A 22,799-nucleotide genomic window follows, 5' to 3' on the forward strand; every position below is an offset into this window, starting at 1 on the left:
CCGGCGGCGGGCGGGCGAGGCCGGCGGCCTGGGCCGCTCCTTGCGGCAGAGCCGGCCTCCCCCCAGGCCGGGCGCCCCTTCGGGCTCAGGCGCAGGGCTGGCCTGGGGGTGCATGGGGGGCTCTGGGGGGCTGCAGGCCGGTGTCCCGTCCCCCCCCCCCGAGCTGGGCTTTTAATTGCACCGGGTGGGTGCTGCAGTCGTGCTTTTCATGGCTTTGTCCTGTCTAAACGCTTAAATTAATCACACGCTGGAACCACGGGCCTGTTGCTGGCATGCTGGGTGGCATAGGCCGTTTTGGTGTCCTTCGTGAGAAACTTGGGTTTTTAGCAGGAACTTAAAGTTACTGTAAACTGCGGGGGGTGGTGTGGATTCTGTCCCTTTCAGATGAAGTTGAGAAATCTGATGGAAAAGGGGAAATGCCGTGGCCTTGTGAAAAAACCTTTATTGCGGTGTAGTAGGGGGGAAGTCAAAGCTGTTTGAAGGTGCACTTGTTTTCTGGCCTTTTTTTGATCTAGGTAGTAATTACACGAGTGACTCTACCTGTACACCCAAATAGCGTGGGTACTTACAAGGTGGTAAGCAGGGAGCCTCTCTGCAATGGTTTCTTTGAAAATGTCAGTCTGGTTTGAAAGCCAAATTGATCATCACCATTCCTGTTCACCCAAGTCTACTGCTCTGCTTTAGTCTGGAGTGGAGGCTTCTGTCAAGGTTGGAGCCAAGGTGACTTCATAGTCAGTTCATCTTTTTCTATGTAGATTTTGGCTTTTGCCCAAACTGACACTGCTTGCAAGCTGGATAAGAAAAACATTTCAGTTGCTTTTGGTTTGTCACAGAACTGGTTGATCTTATTGGAAGCAGGATTTTGAGTCAGTGGTGCGCTGTTTTCAGGGGGAATTGATGCTGACTGATGTCAAGGAAATACTGTCTTGCGGACAAAACAAGGAGTGTTGTAAGCCCTTTCCCGTTGACTGAGGAGGAAGTGCTCATGAGACAGTCATGAGATGAAATGCTTTGCTCAAGATGGCGTTTTCCATTTCTTGCAGGCAGTGGGCTGCAAACACTTGCAGTCTCAGCAGACTCCACTGGTCAAGGAGTCATAGCATAATGTCTGTGTAATTCTCCTTGCTCAGGTGAAAGGAGCAGGCCAGCTTGTGCTTTTGATTAAGACTAGTTCAGGAACACATGTTGTGTCTCAGGGTGTTTAGCAGGATTTTGACAGGAGTAAAAGTGAGAAATAGAAGTTCCAGTCTTAGACCATCTTATATACCCAGTGACCCTCAAACCTTGTCTAATGCAGTTTTGATTATTGCCAATTAAGCGATTACATTGCAACAGTTCAGACTGCTTGTTTAAATGTAAATACCGCATTGTTGACAGTCTAGACAACACATGGTAAGTGTGCCAAACCTGGGCAGACTGAAGTGGCAAAGCCAGATGATTCCCTGTGGCTTGGTGCTGGTGGAATTTGTGATCTTTCCCAGTACCACGAGCGCCTGTTTCCTCTGCCTTGTAGCGTGACCAGGAATGGGTGCTGGTGTCTCTCCTGTTCTGCAAATGGCTCTACTTGCTCATTTTTCCCTCCCAGGGATAAGTGATTAACAGTCACTCTCTTGGTCACTGCTGCTTGTGACCCTGATAAAGCTTTGACTCAGTGTTGCTTTTACCTGTGGATCAAGTGATGCTGGGCTCTAGCTGGGATACTAGTGTGTCCTTAGAGCAATGCAGAAGGACTGTTTACTACAGCTTTTCCGCTGGGCTGATAGCAGAGTGATGAATTCTGGGCCCATGGTACCTCAGAAGTTGTATGTAGTGCTAATGCTTGAGCTGCTGATGTTTAAGACATGAGCCTTATCAGGAGCTGGCTAGCTGTGGCCTTCTCTCAGGTGTCAATCCTTAAGTTAAGCCAGGATAACCCAAGAGTAGGAGCAGTTTGGCTAAGGTGAAATTCAACCTTTTACAGTATGGTGCGTTGACCTTTTCTCAGGAGTCAGGAAAGGTGTTATAAGGTTTCCTCTTAGCAGTGTGCCAAAAAAACACAACTCACTGTAGAAGCTCTGCTGATCAGCTTTTGAGCATGAGATCCGCTTGAAAGCCTGGACTTAGCAAAGCATGTGGGCTGTTTTGGTGTCATGGAGCAGGATATTTCTGTGGTTAAAAAAAAAAAGCATAGAAGTTAAGTATTGATATTAAGGTTTTCTCACCATTTGTTGGACATGAAGTGCAGTGGCACCTTCTTTATCACAAATTACAGATGTTGTTATCCCTGCTTTTTAAAGATCTTGCAACTGTATATTTTTCTTAGCTTAGTATGTCAACTCTACATTGTATTGGTGTTTCTGGTGGCATTTGAATTATCCCTGGATATAGACTTGCAGTGAATTGCTGTGACAGACAAGAAAATGGCAATATCATATATCTTAACATTACCTTAGGTGCTTTGGAAGTAGCAGCAAAAAATGCTGGCCACACAATTCAGTAGCTAATCCTTCTTGTAGAGTTCATAATAAACATAGAGGTGATACAAAGCTGGGCCCAAAATCTGCAAAACTGAGACTGGTGATAGGAATGAAACTTTGAAAACTTTATGTAGGATATTTCTGATATTTTGAGGAAGTAGCTGACTTGTGGCTTGCTTTCTTTCAGCTTATAAAACTGTATCGGGTGTGAATGGTCCCCTGGTTATCTTGGATCAAGTTAAGGTAAAGATTCCGATTGTTAATGAATGAAGCTTTTTGAGAGAGAGTTTACAATAAAACCCGTGACAGATTAAATCCAGACTGTTGTGAAATTCATGGGTCCACTGAGCAATTTTAATACAAGATATGTTTCTAACTGCTGAGATAAATGAGAGTATGCAAATTTCTGTAAAGCTGAGGAGAGTTGGAAGAAAGGGAGAGTCACTGAGACTGTTGAGGGAAAGAAAGGAAACAGTGTTTCAGTTTTACCAAAATCCCCAAAATGTTGTCTAAATTTGAATGCATAAATATAACTATTCACTTTGTTCTTGACCTTTTTGTTACCAAAGTGTAAGTGCTCTGTAAAAGGGAACTGTAAACAGTTTTGGCTTGTTTTCAAATCACTGCCAAGTTACTGTTGAAGGCAAGCAACTGATGCTATGTACAGGCAAAAGCGAGCTTTTTCTTATTGTCAGACACTACATTGTGGCTTTCCATTAGTATTTCAGGACACTAGGGCATTTAGAATGGGTTCTGTTGGGTCTTTCTGCAGCCTGCAAATCTGAGCAAATGTTGTATAGTCCCTGTAAAAATGGCTTTAGCCTGACAAATTTTAATTGCCTTGGAATGAGTTTTGTTCTGATGATAAAATTATTTTTAAAAATAGAGTAGTTGCTAAGCTTAAGCTTGCCTGAAACTGATAGCTTCTGTCTCATGACTTTTCTTCTGGATTTTAATGTTTTCCACCATCTTTCTTGTTCATCTTCAGTTTCCTAGGTATGCAGAGATTGTCCACTTGACTCTTCCCGATGGCACAAGAAGAAGTGGGCAGGTTCTGGAAGTCAGTGGCTCCAAAGCTGTGGTTCAGGTATGACTAGGGACAGGAGTGTCCCTTGTTGCAACAGAAAAATATTTTATTTATCAGCATGTGTCTAAGCCATGTCAAATCTATCTTGTGATATGTTCTTCTGTTACTGTAAATTAAAAAAAAAAATCACCTACTTATTCCAAATGCAGGTGGCATGAATAATTTTTGAGATTGAAAGCTGTAGTACAGTGATTTTTTTTTCTATTTGCATCCCCCCCATAGATTTCTTTGCTGCTAGATTAAAGGAATCGTACTGTAATTGTACAGTATTAGATTCAAGATCAACTCCTATGCTATGCGGATGCTGGTATTTCTTTTAAGCAGCTGTTTCTTGTTAATTTTAGTTCTTCTTATCTGAAGAACTTTACCCTGTTGGCAAAGGGAGATACTTGAGATCAAAGGAATGGTGCCGGGTTTGTTGGTTGCTGCTGATACACTTCATGAATTTTGTTTAAAGTAGGTTTTTATGTGATGTTTTGTACTAGCAAGCTGCTCTTGAAATCCTTTGCTTGCAGAGGACTGCCTTGCTTTTCTGCCCTCTGGCTGATCAAGTTCTCAAGCTGTGAAGCAGCGTTCTAGTGTGTTATTTTGTAAAGCACAATACTTCTTTCTCCTGTGGTTTTTTTCTTCTGGTATATTTGCAGGTATTTGAAGGAACTTCAGGTATTGATGCTAAGAAAACGTCTTGTGAATTTACTGGGGATATTCTTCGAACCCCTGTCTCTGAGGATATGCTTGGTAAGTACTTGCATATTGCTTTGAAGAATGAACAGACTTATCAGACTAACTTATTTTCAAGTAATTTACATTTTGATTTTATTGCTGTTTCTTGTAGGCAGAGTATTTAATGGATCAGGAAAACCTATAGACAGAGGCCCCATTGTTTTGGCTGAAGACTTCCTTGACATAATGGGTATGTTCTTAATCCATTTCTGGTACGGAGTTAAAGATAAATCTGATGTTTCTGATTTCTGAAAGTTAGAAAAGATTTGGGTTTGAACATGGGATCTAACTGTTAAGGGGAGTTTTAAAGTATGTGTGTGGCATCAAATTCAATCAAATTTACACAAGTGCAGGAAGATGAGGTAGCAGAAAATAACTGTTTTCTGTAACACCTGGAAGCTGTTCTTTGAAGTATTTGTAGACTATCTTAATTATACAGCCTCCAAAGATAAAAAGCGAGTAACCTGACAGGCTTTTCTTGAAAGCACTCTTACTGTTTACATGACCACATGTCTTGGGATCTACAAAAGGCTCAGGTTTGACCAGGCGCATTTAAAGATTTGTAGGCTTAACAGTGGGTTTTGCACCTTTTGACGTGAGCCTTAGATCAGTGCTCAAAGTCAGTGGTAGTTTGATCAAGCTTCAAACATGTACATGGAATAACATGTGTTCTCTTAAAAAATATAACAGGTCAGCCAATCAATCCCCAGTGTCGTATCTATCCAGAAGAAATGATTCAGACTGGCATTTCTGCTATAGATGGTATGAACAGTATTGCCAGGGGGCAGAAAATCCCCATATTCTCAGCTGCTGGCTTGCCCCACAATGAGGTGAGTACTCAAAGCTACTCTCTAACCAGTTAGTGGCTTGCATTTCACTGTGGTTGAAAAGTAAACTAAGTTAAATTCTGGTCTGTGTAATAGCATCAAACATAGAGATGGACTGAAAAAAAAATTTTTTTTTCCCCTAGATTGCAGCTCAGATATGTCGCCAGGCTGGCTTGGTGAAGAAATCCAAAGATGTGATGGACTACAGTGAAGAAAACTTTGCCATTGTGTTTGCTGCTATGGGTGTAAGTCAGTATTATTGGAGGAAAATGATGCTTGAGTAATAAATAAGACAATGATGAGAGCTGCTGAAGTATTCTAAGTAGGTCTTAAGTATATAACTAAACAGTGCTAAACTGGCTGGCTGAATGGCTGAAAATCCCAAATGGCCAGAAGAACTGTGAAAGTGTGTCTGATCAGGATAAAGTATCTTAAACTTAAAATCTCCAGCCTGGAATTCTAGCAATAACTCATTCTGTTGGGAATGTAGGGGAGTTTTCATGATACAGAGAGCTTTGCTTATGGATTATTAATGAGATGTTTGGGCCTTAATATGATGCAAAATGCAGTAACCTAAAATCTGGTCTGGAATTGATGCCTTAATATCTTGATTTAGGTGAACATGGAAACTGCTCGGTTCTTCAAATCAGACTTTGAGGAAAATGGGTCCATGGACAATGTGTGTCTGTTCCTGAATTTGGCCAATGATCCAACGTAAGTAGTTATGCTATGTTGGTTGGGAAAAGGCTAAGAACAAGTAAACCGAAAGCTGAAGCCTCACTGGTGTCCTGCCAGATGTTACTTACGTTGAGGTTTTGCAGCAAAGTTGAGTATGAAATGCTGGTACTCCAGCTGGTGCACATAGATTTTTCAGAGGGTTTTAAAGTATTTGTTACTTCAAACTGTTACCTTGCAGCCTTAAAGTGCTCATCGTAAATAATGCCATACTGTTCTATTTCAGCATTGAACGCATTATCACACCTCGTCTAGCTCTAACAACAGCAGAGTTCTTGGCATATCAGTGTGAGAAGCATGTGCTGGTCATTCTGACAGATATGAGCTCCTATGCTGAAGCTCTGCGAGAGGTACGCATTTATTAACTCGCATGCTGGGTGTTGGCAGAAAGGGTTTGTCGTATAAAGTGAGAATGTAAACTTCTGCTCAAGCTGTTACAATTAGTATTCATTACAATGTCCTAAAATAGCCAGTGAGGCTTTTAGTTATTCATTGATTGTCTAGGATTATGTTCAGCAGTCAAAGAGCTATTGTTTCTCTGATAGCTAAACTTGCTTGGCTGGTGGCATTTAGCAGTTTGATATTATAGTTTCTGTTTTGCCTTGGCATCTTTTTCTCATCATACATGGTTGTGGTGACATATTTCTCTTAACAGGGGTTTGTGTGGCTGTATTTTGGTATCACCTGCAGGAAGAGGTACTTTAAGTTGCTAGCGTAGCTTAATTAGGAGAGATGGCAGGTCTGTATGAGTGATCTGACTTCTTGGAAATGTTTTTCTGGATTGCCTCAGGTTTCAGCAGCTAGAGAGGAAGTGCCTGGCCGTCGTGGTTTCCCAGGCTACATGTACACTGACTTGGCTACTATATATGAGCGTGCTGGGCGTGTGGAAGGCAGAAATGGTTCCATTACTCAGATTCCTATTCTTACCATGCCCAATGATGGTGAGTGAGTTATTTTCAAGTGTTTTTAATAAACAGCACTTTAAAGAACTCCTTTAGAGCAACCTGTCTTATTTTGGACACACAGAAAAATAGGAGGTCCTGTGGCCTTTAGGTTTCTATTTGAATATGGTGGTTCTTGGCTGCCTTCTCTGTCCACATTGCTAACAGAAATGCTTTGCCCATTTTGGACTTCAGGACTTTTTCTCCAGCCCTCTGTCAGGAGTGCTTACAGCTCTAATCCTTGCATAAGAGCACTTAGTGATATATGGGGGTACTAACTGATAGCATTTTACTTTAGAAGTCACTTAACTGCAAAAAGCTGCCGCATCAGTGCTAGAATGGATATAAAAGGTCTGAAAACTGTCAAACCATTTTTTTCCACAGATATTACTCATCCTATCCCTGACTTGACTGGGTACATCACTGAGGGACAAATCTATGTGGATAGGCAGCTGCATAACAGACAGGTGTGTACCACGCTGGTTGGAACATATTTAAGATTACTCTGTACTTTTTGAAGTGTTAATACTGAAATTCTTGGATGTCTTTCCTCCAGATTTACCCGCCTATTAATGTCTTGCCCTCCTTGTCTCGACTGATGAAGTCGGCTATTGGAGAGGGTATGACCAGGAAGGATCATGCAGATGTATCCAACCAACTGGTATGTAAAAGCCTCTTCAGAGAAGCAGAAGCATAGTTCAAATATACCTTTTACTAAACAGCCTGTAAAGGGCATGCCAAACAGTTGCAATCCAGAACACTCCTGAGGTTCCTTTAAAAGCATTGACTGAGTGCTTAGTGTAGTCAAGTGAGACCCTTTGTTTGGGTTTGAACAGAAATCATTACATGGGTGATCAAGGTAAAAGCAATTCTGTTTCTATCCTTTCTAGTATGCCTGCTATGCTATTGGAAAGGATGTACAAGCTATGAAGGCTGTAGTTGGTGAGGAAGCTCTTACCTCAGATGATCTTCTTTACCTGGAGTTTCTGCAGAAGTTTGAGAAGAACTTCATTGCTCAGGGTAAGTGCCTGTTTCAAGAACGTCACAGTATGCAGTAACACCTAGAAGGTCTTGTTCTCAGATCTGCCTGGTGGCAAGACATTCTTGTGCCCCATATTTCAGTCTGTGGTTGCTTTCTGCAGGTCCTTATGAAAATCGCACTGTTTATGAGACCTTGGACATTGGATGGCAGCTTTTGCGAATCTTCCCCAAGGAGATGTTGAAGAGAATTCCTCACACAACACTGGCTGAATTCTACCCTCGAGATTCAACTGCAAAACACTAGCCACAGCTTCATCTCTAACTCCTTGCTCTGTGAAATGCTGTTTGTTTTCTTTTTTCATGTGTTGGTGTTTACTTGTCACCCTTAAAATTAAAACCGAGAATAGGTGACATTTGTGCCAGTGTTTCAATGTACACTGATACCAGTTTTTAAAATATCCCTTCTTCCAAAGCCTGGATCTTCAGGAAAATATTTAGGCCAGCTCTTGCAAATGTGCAATAGCTATCACAAAGCTTGTTTTTTGAACTGGGCCTTTTGTAGACATTTCAAGGGAATGTCTGAGCTTTACCAGAAATTGCAGATCTTTACTTTCAAACCAGGAGCACATGGTTTAGAAAACATGAAAGAGCAAATGTGACTTCTTTTGTCCAAAGCATCTGCTCAATTTGATCATATGCAGTTGCCATGCTGCTGGTGGAACAGATGGCACTCTGCTGTCCTGCTGTTGTGCCTGAAGACCAGGCTAATATGTGGATAGTGTGGTGTATGACAACATACCTTTCTGAAAAATGCAAGTCGCTGATTTTTAACTGTGGCTTAAGATTCTTAAAGGTATACATGAACTGAGGACACTAGTAGTCAGGCTAGGTGCTTTTCTACTAGCAAAGGGTCTTTTCAGAGGTCACAGGCCAGTGAGTTGCTATCTGAAGGTAGCATGATAAGGCTTAATTACTGAATTAAAGGTTTTAAATTGAAGTTTGCAGAGTAAATTTCCTACTTACCCCTCCCTTTTTTTTTCTTTAAATTCTGGAAATGCCAGAGACACAAAACAGCAGCTAAAGCATTCCGAGATCTGTAGTGTCCCAGTGGGGAAAAACTGTAGGTAATTCAAGGCTTTGTGCTGCTACTGAAGGGGATTGAGATGTGAAAAAAACCTCTTATACCTGACACAGTTGTACTGGTGGGAGGTCAGCTTTTAAAGTATGTCTTGTACTAAATGCAATAGGAGAAAGCAACTTATTGTGTGAATGGATATTTTGAATTCTGTTATAAAGCATGCTCTAGGTGGCACTGGGTCCAGAGTCGTGTTTGAAACTGTTGTGGTTTGCACTCCAGGCACAGATTTGGCTAGCCAGGAGAGCTCAGCATTCCCAAACACTGCAAACTTGGCTAGTCAATTCAGTGTTGTGTTTTTTTTTGTTTTTTTTTAAATTGGTTCAGATGAGGCTCCAAGCCCAGTGCTGGCAGGCTTTCTTGCTTTTTTTCCAGGCTTAATGTAGTCTAAGCTCTGGTCTAGCTAACCAAAGCATGTTGCACCTCTCTAAACGCCTTCAGTGCTTCTCTAGGAAGGTGCTAACATGACTTGAATGATGGTGTACTAATTCAGCTTTCCCTGACGTCTCCTATGTGCAGTTCTTTCTATAGTTTGTTCAGTGTTCTTTGTAACTTGGATGCAATAGCAACTTTATTCCACTGCATTCCACCCTAAAGCTGTGTCAAATCTATTTTTCTTGAGGTGGGGATGGGAGGTTGGAAGTGTTGGCATGAGAATACTTTAATGTAGAGAATATCTAAATAAATTAAATATGGAAGGTGTTGAACAAAGCTTTTGTGATTGTGTTTGAAAACAACTTCAGGTCTTTCAGCAGTGCCTAAGATGTCCTTTGCCACTGGGGATCCTGTTTACATGAATGAAACTACTTCATAATGTGCTGAAAACACCTTTCACTTCCATTTCTAGGTGTGCAGTGAGGGCTGTGTGAGCCACCCCCACATTATTGCTAGAGCTGGTTGCTTTTGATGATCAGGATTTGGCCTTTGGTTTCAGGACCGAATGCTTTGTGCTGGTGGAGTGGGTGGGTGGTGCAGTCACGGGTAAAGGCTTTGCAGGAATGTTGGGGGGTAATGCGATACCACCACTGTTTCCACACGCTCTCAACAGATCCTTAGCACTAGAGGAGGCTAGGAAACCTTGAAAGGCTTCTCAAAAATGAGCTTAGGCATATGTTGATTTTAAATTTTCTGTGTGAACAGTACTACTAAGGGTGAGGGGGGCCTGGGTAGGTTTACTCAGGTGTTCTGTGCATACAGCCTGGGGCATGACTCTGCTTAAATTCCTGATGTCAGTCCCTCTCCATGAATTAATTGTTGTAAGTTTCCCTGCTTTGGGGATGCAGCGTGGCTGGTGAAGGTGAGAGACTGAGAACAGTGTGAAATGGAGAGATCCAGGATCCTTCCTGATGCTCTCGAGAGAGCAGAGGTAAACCCAAACACACCTTCCTTTGCTGAACAATGTACACATCAAAACCAGTAACTTAATGAGGGAAGGAAGCACCTTTACTTTCTGCTGATTCTGCTATTCATCTTTAAAGATTTGTGCCCCGATGTGCTGAGCTGCACTGACACTGTCTCCGTAAACAGTTTGTTCTGACTGATAAAAGCCTGAGGCTGTCTCAGGTTTTTTCATATTAAATGTTGCACTATGCTGTAATTTGAGCTGTTTCTTCTACAGAAGTACAAGTCCTTGAGGTAGTTAAAGACATTAGCTCATTTTAAAAAAAAAAACACCCAAACCTCATTTAAATGTCCAAGCTGGTTTGTGCAGTATGTTTTTTATCAGGAGAGACACTTAAGTTACAAATCCCCTATCCTCAGTATTGATAATGGCTTTGATTGTCCCACAGACCTTGAAAGACTGTTTGTTTAGAGTGGTGGAGGAAGAGGAAGGAGGATCTAGTATGCTGAAAACATGTCTGATGGCTTAAAAAAAGTTGAAACAAGTGCTTTTGACATTTACTACCTGTTTACCCCCTTAGTTACAGTCCCTCTGTCTTGAGGGAGAGCCTGTAGCTAGGGCATGGGAATAACTTCATGAACAGATGGCAGCCATCGGTGCTCAGTAACTCAGGTTGTGAAACATGAGTAAGAGGAGAAATTCCAAAGTCCAGTGAATTCCTGAAATCCTTCAGCAGGTGACCGGGTTTTGGGGACAAAGGTTGAACCAAGCATTCCTGAGGGTGGGCGAGTGCTGTGGAGCAAGGCAGCGGCCTCTCATGAGATACCTGTGAGTGTCTGCATATGGATAGCAGGGGTCCTGAAATGTGCATATGTTACGGAGCAAAGCAAAAGGAATTCTGCAATTATAAGAATATTCATGGCAATTAAGCTCTACTAATTTGCAGCTGAGGGGAGCAAAGGGGAAAGAATGAGATGTATTCTGTGGCTCAGGGCAGGCTGGTGAGCAGCTCTGACGCACAGGCAAGCCATCGATGATAGCGTGGCTCATCCGGGCCAGACAAAGGTTTGGGATGAATATAAATAGCGCCGGTGGCTTTGTGCCAGGGATAAAATAGCTGTTGTCTGCAGCACACGGGAGCTGCGTGCTCAGCCTGTGTTGTGGAGAGAGGCCGGCTGGGCTGCGGCGAGCGCGGTGCTTGGATGGAGCTCGGCAGCCACGCAGCGGCACTGCACGCCCGGCCAGGAGCGAGCGGAGAGGGGATGGAGCGAGCTGCCGCATGTCAGCTCCCCGGTCAGTCGTGTTGCTGCAATCCAGAAGGACAAGGCTGTTTCAGATCCTGGATCACCTGGAAATAAGATTGTTTTTCAATTACATATTTAGACAGCAGCGCAAGAAGCGCTTCAGAAATTATCAGGCCTGCTGGAAGCAGCAGTGCATGCAGCGATGCTTCTTAGTTTGCTTGGATGACACTGCAAACGCACTGAGGTTTTGCATGGTGCTTGTGGGGACCAGGGGTAGGGCTGGGTCTGGTTCGCTTGGCTTTGTAATGTCAAGGGAGAAGGTTGTGCTTATAAGCACAAAACCAGCCTGCTGAGGCTCTTCAGCTCATATCTGGGGGAGTTAATTCAGGCTTACTTGCTGCTTAAACCTCTAGGACCTCTGGTTTAATGAGGCATGTAGGTCTGGCAGAGATTTGGTGGCGGCATCCAGCCCTGACCTACCCCTTCTGCTCCCCGGACTCCTGCGTGCGAGCGACCGGGCTGCTGGTGCCACGCTGCTCCTGGCTGGAAGTGACTCCCGCCGGGATCGCCAGGCAAGCCTGAGCCTGCTCTCCTCTGGCTCTGGAGACTCGAAGCGGGGCAGAAATCTGCATTCCTCCTGGCTCCTGGAGAAAACGCATCTGCCGACGCAGGCGCAGCATCGCTGTCACCCTGTGCACGCAGGCAGGTTCCCGGATAACGACAGACCCTGTCCTACAGACCAGAAGCTCCCAGGTAGCAAACAGCCTGAGCCTGGCACAGGGCCCTGTAAGAGAGGAATGACAAAAATAGCTTTAGCTCCCGTCAGCCGGAGGCCCCGGGAGCAGGCTGGGGCTTGCAGCACAGCTATTTTAGAGCTGATGGAGAACGTAGCCCTTCGCTGGGAAAACAGAGTGGGAAAGCAAAGGGTGCTCAGGGCTGGGAGGAAGGGGTGCCCCTCTGCGTGGCGTTGGGCCGGCTGTCTATGAGCCGTCCTTGGGCTCTGTGTCCCTGCCTGGCCAGGAGCGAGCCGCTCCTGACGTGGCGTTTAGCCGGATGCTAAACAAACAGCCCAATATTTCATGGTGCGGAGACAGCAGGTACCATGCTAAATGGGACGTGCTGATCTCCCAGCTGCTGCCTTAGTGCATTTACACTCTGTTTTCTTTTTTTCTTTTTTTTTTTTTTTTTGGTAATGACTAATGAGGACTGCCTGGGGGTCTTATCCCCCTTTGCCAACTGATGTCAGCCAGTCAGGTCCCTCGGAGAAGCACACGCCAGCTGTCGGCTCATTTAGGAGGGGAGGAGAGCAAACATTGAACACGTTTCCCCTACCCTGCCCCTTGGGTTTTCAGTTGGGACTGGCAGATGTAAGGCAGGGGAGCAGGCTGGTGGGGAGAGCTGCTGCAGGTTATTTGCACATCAAAAGCAGCTTTGCCTCCGACCCTCTATCACCCTGCGAGCACGAGGTGGCTTGATTTAATTGCTCTTTCAAAGGCAGCCCTGGTCTTGTGTCTGCTGAGATTTTAGGTCTGACTCTGCCCCCCCATAGTCAGAAACTGGTGCAGTGGCACCAGGGTGTTAAAAGAAGATGCAAATCAGCTTTTCTCCATCTTGAAGCTTATTTGCATCCGCTGATTAGTTCAACAACTAATTCAAACTCCTTCTGTTTGAGGATGGTTGGTGCTCGGGCAGCTGGAGCAGAGCTAACCCAAAGCACAGACGGAGCAGGGAACCCCAGTGACTGTGGGGGAGATGCACAAGCTGGTGCTGCTCCTCCTGTTTTGGCCCCCAACACCTAAGTCAACCATGCCCCTCAGGTTCGGACGCTTCCTTAACCCTGGGAGCCCCGGCACGTGCGGATGCCATCCCGTTCATGTTCAACCTGCCACAGAGAAAGCACCGGGTATCACGAGGGAATGGCTTTACCTTGGTATTATCAGGGCTTTCTGCTCCTTCCTGAACGTACCTCCTCTTCGGCATGAAGCAGCGGGGTTGCAGCCATGGTTGTCCTCCACCGCTCAGCTTTCCTAGTGATCTCACAGCATCTCAACGCTGGAGTTGTGCTTCTGTTTGTGCAACAGCCCTACAAGGGCCAGGTGGTGCCTGTTACCTGATTTCTGCTGCTGCCTGAGGCAGAGGATGCTCTGAGCCCTACCTGTGGGGAGGGGACCGCTTTTTCTCATCAGTACCTTCACTAGGGTTTTGGTGAAAAAGGGGTGGGACCTCATCTGGTGTAATGGAAGAAGCAGCCCAGGGTTCCCCAGGGCTGGGATTTTGGCTTCCCAGTGTCCTGAGCATTGCCAAGAAGCTGTCCTTACAGTGTATGTGCCCTCAGGGATGCTGCCCTTGCTCCTGGACCTGCCCTGACTCCTGCTGCTGCTCCTCAGCCCCGGTAAGTCTCCGCTTTGCTGCGCTGCAGCATCCTCAATTTGGTTGTGACCTCTGTGGGACAAGGGATGTCCCCTGGGATAACAGCCAGCTCGGGGGGCTCCTCCTCGCTGTTCCCCTGACCCAGATACACGGACAAGCCCAGGAAAGGTTCAGCTGAGCCGGCAGCACCCCGCAGCCGGGGCAGGCGACGGTCAGAGGTGATTTGTAACAGAAGGTGCCGCTCAGGAAAAAGAGAGTCCTCGCACGTGGTTTTCTATCTTCTTCCTCCTCAGCAGTTTTCAAAGGCTCTAAAAATAAACTTCCCTCGTGCCTCCGGCAGCGTGAGCAGAGCCAAGGTTTCCCTGGAAAGCATCAGCGGGAGCTGGGTGCCAGTGCTGGGTGCCCTTTCGGGGGGCACGGAGCAGCTTCTGTGTGGCTTGGGCCCCCCCACCCCATGCTGTGGTGGGAGGAGTGCCCCACGGAAACAGCCAGATGAGTCAGCATGAATAGTGTTTTCTGCAATTTGAGCGTTTCCCCCTATTTTCTGGCCCCCAATATCCCCTTTTACCTCCCCCCCCATGCTGTTTAAACCTGTGAAACCGCCAGATTCGTGCAGTGCAAACAGGCTCTGAGTTGACCGGTTTTGGAGGAAAACAACTTAAATAGTCAAAACATTTCCTTGGTTTCGTTAAGGCGTTGCCACTGTATCTCTCCCTGTTATTGTTTTCTCCGGCTCTCCTCAGGAGATGGACCTGCCCGCTCCTGGGACGATGGGTCGGGGACCGCCGGGGCTGGGGGGGTTTGGTCAGGATGAAAATCGGTCTCACCTGCAGAGCAGGAGGCGAAGCCCGTGGGGTGCGGGCTGGGAGCGGGGCCAGGCGGATTATCTCCTCTCCGATACCCCCGTGTTCGCCGGAGGCAAGTTGCCGCTTTTCCATGCATGGGTTATCCCAGCTGCACAGCGGAGATAACGCCGCTCGCCCACGCGGCAAAGCGCTCGCGGGGCTGGAAACAAACGGGGCCAGGTGGAAGGATGTCCCCGAAGGGGACCTTGGTGTGCTGCGATAAATGGTTTGTGGCTTGGGGGGGGATGATGTGCCCCAGAGAGGGGCATGGCAAAGCGCCACCCTGCATTGCTGCTCACCGGCGGTGAAAACCCTCTGAACGCTGCCAAGCCAGGCACTCGGAGAGGCTAACTAAGTTTTAAAAAATTTATTTATAAATAAAAACATAAAATTACCAGTAGTTTACATCGGTCACCAGAAATAACATCCAAAAAAACCTGCAGAAAAATAATTATATGTACAGGCTGAGCCTGGCCAGCCGCAGAGCGGGCAGGGTGGCCGCGGCTCACACCGGGAGCGACACACCTGCGATGCGGACGGTCACACACAGCGTTGTGCAAAGGCAGCACGTCGATGCCTCCGGGCGATCACATCATACAGCGCTGGCTGGGGAGGAGATGGGGCTGGGGCGACGGGGACCTGGGACGGTGCCGCCGAGGCCAGTGGGTGCGGGAACGGGGCTGAGCAGGCGGACGCGGGCATCGCCTCACCGGGGGGCTGTGGGACCGGGCAGGCGGGGAGGGCTCTGCTCCCCTCGGCACCCCGTGTGTTTGGCACTGGGAAGCTCCTGGTCGCCGTGCTCCGGCTCCGACGTGGGGTGCGGAGGGGGCGCAGAGCCCTTGGCGCAGGGTTATGGCTTGGATGATGCAGAAAAATCCCTTCTGACCTCGTGAGCCGGAGAGGAGCCGGGTGCCATCCTTCAGCTCCTGGTCTTCTCTCCAAAACATCCTTCAGCAGGTCTGGGCAAAGGCTGGCAGACCCAACGTGGCCCTGACCTACAGCCGCAGGGCTGAACGGGGATTTGAGGTCGGCTTTTCTCCAGCGGACCATGGCTAAGGATCGCCTCGTGCTGTGTCCCAGCACCGGGACCGGCCGGGATGCCCCGGGGCGGTGCGTGGGGGGATGCTCCGGGGCAGGTGCAGAAGGCACAGACTGGTTTCCCTGCGTTGCCTTTACAGGCTGGCTGGAGCAGGGTGAAGAATGCTGAATTTTGCTGCTTGTGCACAGCTTTGAGCCCTCGGCCGAATTTGTGGCATGGGATCGTGCAAGACCCCCCCCCTGCAACCATGGGATGGGGCTTCCTAGGCTGACGCCCAGCTTGCTAGTGAGTAAACAAACATATTGCAGTAAAAATACCATTGCACTAGCACAAAGTGGTCCCGGCTGGAGACCTCCACCCTGGCAAGCTGGATGCCGGCTGATTCCCTCCTGGCTTGTGCCGAGCTGCGGGGGGACAAGAGGCTCACCGCTGGTGATGTGCAGTGGAGCCTTGATATCTGCTTGCTGGCAGCAGGAGGAAATTTTAAGAGCTGGGGTAGAAAACAAAATGAAAGTGGTTGGTTTGGGTTTTTTTTCACCAGCTCCTGTTGACGGGATTCCATGGATGTAAGGGCACAGGAGGAGATAAGGCAGCTGGGGTTCCCGGGAGGAACGGTCGCAGCAAGCAAGTGAGAGGGTGATTTCCCCCTCAATTCCTTGGGTCAGACTGTGGCTTGGAAATTTCTGTTAATTCTTAAATCCAGTTGCCTGTCTGGCAGCTGGAGAAAAGGGACACTGAGTCCTTGTCCGTCAGAGCAGGGAACGCTGGGCTCGCCACGGCTGTGCAGGTCCGGGGAGGAGGGATGTGCCGGTGCGCCCGTGGCCAAGGGATGGGACGGGTGCGGGCTGTGCTCGTTAGTGAAAGGTGATTTCAGTGGGGGTGTTGGCTGTAACGAGGTGGGGTGTGCGTGTGCGTGGGTAGGGTCCTTCTTGAGGCACGACAGCAGCCGAAGGACGGGAGAACTGGATGTGCAGCCTGTGCTGGCGGCAGGAGGCGGCTCCTTGGTCCCACGGAGCCCTGGAGCTCAGCACCGACCGGAGGAAGGTTGAGGAGGTGTGAGAGCAGCGCGGTGCTTCCTCCAGACCGTGGGCAGGGAGCAGCTGGAAATGTGCCGTGGCCAATTCCTCTCGAAGACAGTGGGACGGGCTGTGGTGTCCCCGTCCCCAGAGCTGTGCCATCATGGGGTCCCTCCGAGCCTGGAGCAGAGCATCCCCTGGGAGTTTTGCATCATCTCGTTAACCTGACAGCAGATTATTTGCCGAAGTCCTGTTCCCTGACTGCGCCCTGTCACCGGCTTCTCAGTCCTAAAAGGGGGCAGAAGGGATGCTGCCGGGGCGGCAGCGGGGGCGAGGGGGAGCTGCTGGCACATCACCATTGGCACGAGTTGCTTGTTCACCTCTGTAACACGACAGGCAGCGGAGGGCACCGCTGTGGTGCGACACGGGGAGGGGAGAAGGGCTGGCGAGCTGGCCAGGCCACCAGCTCCACTAATAAATACATGGCTCATCTGAACTGTACAAGGTGTGGGCTGAGCTGTGGGGCAGTGCTTCTCACCTGGAAGGGACGCCTGAGCCACAAGAAGGAGAAGGCAGACCTGGCTCAGATCTCGGTGGCGATGATGTCCTCGTAGGGGACGTCGGCGCCGGGTATGTCCAGCTCGATGGGCTCCTTGCCGTCTTCCCCCGTGGCGAGCTGCTGGAGCATCTTCTCCAGGTTCTGGTTCCTCTTGTACATGTGCAGGTAGCTTTGCTGCAGCTGCTTCTGGTAGTGAATCACCTTCTCCTTTTCCTCCTTCCACGTCTGCCGTTCATGTTGGAAGCTGGAGGTCATCTGCTCGTTGTTGTCCCGCTCAGCCTTCAGCTCTGCCCTCAGCCTCTCCACCTCTCCCTGCAGGGCTTGAGCATCGTCCACCACGGCGCAGGGCCTGGCCACCTCCCGGGCTTCGCTCAGCTGCTCCTTGAGGACGGCGAGCTCCGTCCGCAGGTCTACAATCTCCTGCTCCAGCAGGTTCACCTTCTCCCTCAGCAGCTCGGACTCGTTCTTCTTGCGCTGGAGTTCGTTCTCACACACCTCCAGCTCCATGGCTTTGGTGCGCAGGGAGCCCTCCAGGTCCTGGGTCTTCATCTCCAGCCCTTCCATCTTCACCCTCACCTCCTTCAGCTGAGCCTTCAGGCTGAGGATCTCAGTGGTCTTGGTGTTGAGCTCTGTCTGGGACTCCTTCAGCTGCTGCTTCAGGAGGGAGATCTCCCCCGACTTCTGGCACACCTGCGGGGAGGGATGCAGCACCCGAGTTACGGCTGCGCCTCAGAGAAAGCCCACAGCACCCACGGTGCCCCCTGCAAACCATGCTGGGCACGGCTGGGCTTCGGCTTGTGGACACCCCGGCCATGAAATCCCATCCAGGGAGATGCCTCAGCACAGGGAGCAATGCCCCTGGCTCTCAGGGGGGGCTGGAGGGGACCCCAAGCTCTCCATGCATCAACACCCCAGCTGACACGGCGGGCTGCTGGTAAACAGCCGTGAGGATTTAAGGAGCTGAGGTGTGGAAATGGAGGGTGTCAAGGAAGCGCTCAAATCTCAATACCCTGTCCAACGTGTTTGCCAAAACCACCTCTGACGGCTCACACGGTCAGTTAAACTCGCTGAGCTTGTTTCACAAGCAGACACCCAACTGCACCCCGCAAAATTGCAGCTGGGAGCAAAGCGTGTAAATCCCACTGGAGCCTGAAGTGTGGCTGGTACAGCCGCTCCCAGGGACAGCTGTTGGGGGTTCAGCATCCAGCTGTGCTCGGCGGGACCCTGTGGCTGCAATTTTGGTAGGGCTTGCGAACTGCCTGGAAAGGTGGCTCAAAAATGCAAATAAAATAGAGATACTAAAAGCGGTATGAGAAACCCTTGCATGCAAGGGAGCTAAGATGAATGCCACGCTCCTCGAAGCGTGCCGGGCAACAGCTATGCTTCTCCCTGTACAGCCACAGTGAAGTGACATTAGTGGGTGTTATTTAGGCGGGTGAGCAGGCTCACTTCTGAATTTTCAGCAGTTTAACAGTCTTTGTTCAGCGATACCCAATCAGTGAGAAAATTAAGCTTAAGCACAGAGTGGAAGGTTTTCCTGCTCTCTAATAAATGACCATGGCAAGTCCAAGTAGTTCCTATTTACACATGGGAAGGCAGCTTTACTGCTCCTTTGGGGCAGGCAGCCTGAAAAACCCTGCGCTGGAGGTTGGAAACACAAAGTTGTTTTAATGACTGGGATTTTTATGCAGTAGCTGTTTCCTTATATGCTGTGAAGTGCTGAGGGGTTAAGAGGGGCAGTGAGTCACTCAGTTATAACTTACAGAGCCTCCGCGTGACAGACTAGGGCTCTCCTCCACTTTAATATCTATATCCTACAGCCTGGGCTTGGTGCGTGCACCATCTGTTCTGCTCAGACCTTCTGTGGTGCTGCTGGATGCAGGTACAGAAATGGAGGAGAGCTGTGTGGTTTATTGCCGGTGCCCGAGCTATCGCCTTCCATGCACGCGCTTTGCTTTCAGCATTGGCAGTCCGAGACGCCGCTCGGTGCTCTGGTGCCGCTTACCTCCCACTGGGTCTCCTCCAGCGCTGGGGCGAAGCTGGTCTTCTCCTTCTCGTAGGACCTCAGCTTGGTTTCCAGCAGGTTTTGCTCTTTCATGAGGTTCTCCAGCTCCTCCCGGAGCTGCTTCTTCTCCTGCTGCAGCTGGAACACCTGGAGGTGAAGGACCTGCTGCGTCCGCTGGGTTTTCTGGGAGGTTTGCTTGAGCTTGCTGTTGCATTTCTGCTTGAGGCCCTCCATCTCTTCCTTGCAGCGCCGCTGCTTCTCTTCATAAGCCTGGCAGGAGCTGACTTCCTTCTCCTCGAAGCTCGACTGAAGCTCCTGCAACTCTCCCTCCCTCTCTAGCAGCTTCTGCTCCAGCTCCTGGATGGTGGACTCATCCGTGGAGATGGGCGAACGGATGCAAGTGGTCTTCTCAGCAGCGTGGTGGTGGGGAGCTTTGCCGGGGTTGAGGATCTTGTTGCCCCCATCGGAGAAGGACATGGCCTTGAGGCTCATCATGTTGCTGTCCTGGATGATGGCGCACTGCAAGATGTTGTGGGCTGAGCCCCCAAAGCGGCTGATGGGTCCCATGGGTGTGACGAGGGGGTCGAGCTGGTAGCTGCTGCTGGTGCTGTGGGTGGGGAGGCTGGACATGGAATTCCTGCCGGAGTCGGACAGACCCCCGGAGAACAGCACCGGCTTCAGCTCCTGCTCCTTGGCTTTGTCCTGGGGGTGCAGCTGCTGCGAGAGGTGACCCCCGTTCTCTGGGGAGGAGTGGAGGATGGCGCCGGACCGGGGCAGCACCGGCTTGAAGGCGGTCGGTCGTGCAGCCGGCTTCTCTGCACCCTGGGGAGAAGAGCAGAGCCTGTCAGCACAGACCGATACCATGTCATCAGTCCTCCCCCATCCCTTCTGCCCCCAAGGATGAGACCCCCGTGGTGGGGGACGGCTTGGGTCTCCATCAGAGGCCAACAGCTCGGGAGGATGCCAACGGCTAAAACCGCCTCCGTTGGGAAGCAAACAGCATGTTTGGAAATGAAAGGATACGGATCACATTGCTGATCCAAATCCCCGAAAGCAGAGGGTGGCAGGGTGCCCTCAGCACCTCCCCGCTGCCCCTCTCCTCCCGCTTCCTCCGCAAAAACAATTTTTCTCTAAGCCTTCTCCTGGACTAGGACCAGGACAACCCTGCAGTGGGACCTGCACCCGTTTCGAGAGCAGATGCAGTCCGGTGGGACACGCCCCACTTCTGGGGCCACCGCGTCCCCTACTAACCACTTCCAGCTGACTGGGAAAGGGCATCAGCTTCTGCGGCGTGGGCGTCCCGAAATCCATGCCGCTCGTCCCGGCTTGGCTGCCCAGCTCCCCGCCGGCAAGCGAGGTATAGTCCACTCGGTGGGAGCCGTGAGATTTCTGGCTGACCTTGATGTAAAAGAAGTCCTCATTCTTGCTGCTTTTGGAGCTGGACTTGTGGCTGGAGTCCTGGGAGAAGCCGAAGCGGAGCAGCCCGTCCGAGTACCTGTTGAGTTTTTTCAGATGGGACGACTTACGGAGCTTGTACTGGGAGGCTCGGCAGTGCTTGCTGTGGAAGCTGTGGCCGGAGATGAGGCTACTGACGCTGCCCATGCTGCTCCCAGGTGGGGGGCATGCAGCGGGGGGAGCGGAGCCCGGCTGAACCGTCTGGCGAGGGGTCCGGGCAGCGGGTAGAGATGGGTGCTGCTGCAATCATAGCAAAGACCTCGTTGCGCCTGGGAGCTGCAAGCCTGGGGGAGGCAAAGGGAGCAGGGTGAGGAAAAGCGGCTTGGGAGGTGGGTGCAATGCTTGGGATGCCCGTGGTCCGGGCATCGGCAGGAGCGGGGCAGTTTCTGACTATATAAATGCGTAGACACATGCCTTGCACGCGCGTTTGGGTACAAGCTGGCATCGGGCACGTGAAGGGGCTTGTGCAAAGGGCATGCGTGCACCACAGCACACATGTTTCCCCGTGTGTGCGTGTGTTGGGCTGGGGGGGTGCGCGTGCAGGTGAACTGGTCGGTCCTCAGGTGCGTTGCAAAGGGAGAAGGATGCTGCTACCCTGCTGCCGGCCCCGGACGGCTCTTCTCCATCCCTCCGCAGAAGCCCCATGTGAATGAAAGAGGGTGGCGGACAAGGAAAGCAGGGAAGAGCAGGGCTTCTCCCCGCGCCTGAGTTTGGCTCCAGCAGCCTCCCACAAACTGCCTGCCGTCCCCCAGGGTGGCTGGTACCCGCCGTGGCACGGCTCCCGGCCGGTTGGGCACATTCTGCCCTGCACCCGGGGACTTGTCAGGAGCTGCTGGGTACGGTGCACCCGGATGAGGCCAGGAGGGTTATGAGACATGGGAGTCTCTAAAAATAAGGAGAGGAGGAAAAGGGATTTGTAGTGATTTTTAGGTGCCTAATAGGCACTAATTTCCACAAGCGCCCGTGCCTCCTGCTCGTTCCGTGCCAGATGGATCCCGTCTCCTGACAGCCGCGCTCGACGCTGCGAGCTGCAGTCACAACCTCTCCTGTATCAGCCTGTCACTCCCTGATTTCTCTCCAATTTTCAGTGCTCCTCTTAACCTACCTGAAAAGGGATGCTGTGAGGCTTAATTATGCTTAATGTCTGCGCAGCTCTTAAGAAGACAAGAGGCGTTATGTGTGCGCTAAGTATTGTGATTACCGTTCAGAGGTATGCGGGGCTGTGCATTAATTCTCTTTGCTATGGGGGAAAAAAAAAATAAAATCCCAGCTCCTGGTGGCCTTTGTGACACTTGGCTCCCAGTGTCAGGGCAATAATGGAGATGTACCTTCCATCTAGATAATTAAAGGGTGAGGTGGGGAGGAGGGGGGAGGAGCTGCTCGTAGGCAGAAGTTAGTGCATGATCAAAATGAGCTAAATCCTGTTTGCACAGGATGATGAGAGAGGAAATGTTTCTGCTGTCTGCTGCATGCAGAACAGCTCAAAGCTCCCACTCTTGTTGCTGTCGGCGCTGCGTGGTCCGGCTCTTCTCTGGAGCTGCCCCGTGCCAGGCTCCCATTGCCTAGGCAGGTGTCCTGGGGGTAAAATGTCCCTTGGCAGTGGGATAGGGCTGGGTGGCGGAGGGGATGCAGGCACAGTGTGCCAGGGCATCCTTGCTGCCTTATCCTCAAGGTCTAGAGAGTTGCTCCTATGTTTTTCTCATTCTTTGTTACATTCTGCCTTACACTTGCTCCGGCGCAGGCTCCTCTGCATCCTGAACAGGGTAGTACGGCCCTGCGCTCATCCCTCAGCTTTATTTGTTTTCTTTTTCTCTGTGCCCTGAGGACCCAGATTGATTAAGTGTCAAAGAAAAGTCCCAGAAAGACAGAATATCCGCTTTAATCCCCAAATCCATTTTTGGGAGATTAAGAGAAGTAAGTAAGAACTAAGGTCTGAACTGCTGCCTGGATGCTGATATGCTAAAAGTGATCGATGACTTTGGCTTCATTCATTTTTACAGGGTAAGAGGCATAATGTGCGCGGAGGGGGAGGAATCGCT

The 22,799-nt window shown here is 49.8% G+C and overlaps 2 protein-coding genes across 2 annotated transcripts; one reads left to right on the forward strand and one right to left on the reverse strand.

Annotated features, from left to right (window-relative positions):
* The first annotated feature begins 159 nt into the window (after nt 1–159).
* Nucleotides 160–9,596, forward strand: ATP6V1B2 (ATPase, H+ transporting, lysosomal 56/58kDa, V1 subunit B2). Its single transcript, XM_010562777.1, has 13 exons — nt 160–2,699; nt 3,445–3,543; nt 4,188–4,281; nt 4,379–4,456; nt 4,957–5,096; nt 5,237–5,338; nt 5,710–5,807; nt 6,055–6,178; nt 6,619–6,769; nt 7,154–7,236; nt 7,326–7,430; nt 7,660–7,789; nt 7,912–9,596. Exons 3-13 carry the CDS (start codon nt 4,275–4,277, stop codon nt 8,052–8,054), a joined length of 1,161 nt encoding a protein of 386 aa, XP_010561079.1. The 5' UTR covers nt 160–2,699; nt 3,445–3,543; nt 4,188–4,274; the 3' UTR covers nt 8,055–9,596.
* A 7,728-nt stretch (nt 9,597–17,324) lies between these two features.
* LZTS1 (leucine zipper, putative tumor suppressor 1) lies at nt 17,325–20,907 on the reverse strand. Its single transcript, XM_010562778.1, has 3 exons — nt 20,557–20,907; nt 19,306–20,127; nt 17,325–17,990 (listed from the first exon to the last, which is right to left on the reverse strand). Exons 1-3 carry the CDS (start codon nt 20,905–20,907, stop codon nt 17,325–17,327), a joined length of 1,839 nt encoding a protein of 612 aa, XP_010561080.1.
* Between the last annotated feature and the right edge of the window lie 1,892 nt (nt 20,908–22,799).

The sequence above is a fragment of the Haliaeetus leucocephalus genome, unplaced genomic scaffold (genome assembly GCF_000737465.1).
Source record: "Haliaeetus leucocephalus isolate CR32 unplaced genomic scaffold, Haliaeetus_leucocephalus-4.0 Scaffold162, whole genome shotgun sequence".
NCBI lineage: Eukaryota > Metazoa > Chordata > Aves > Accipitriformes > Accipitridae > Haliaeetus > Haliaeetus leucocephalus.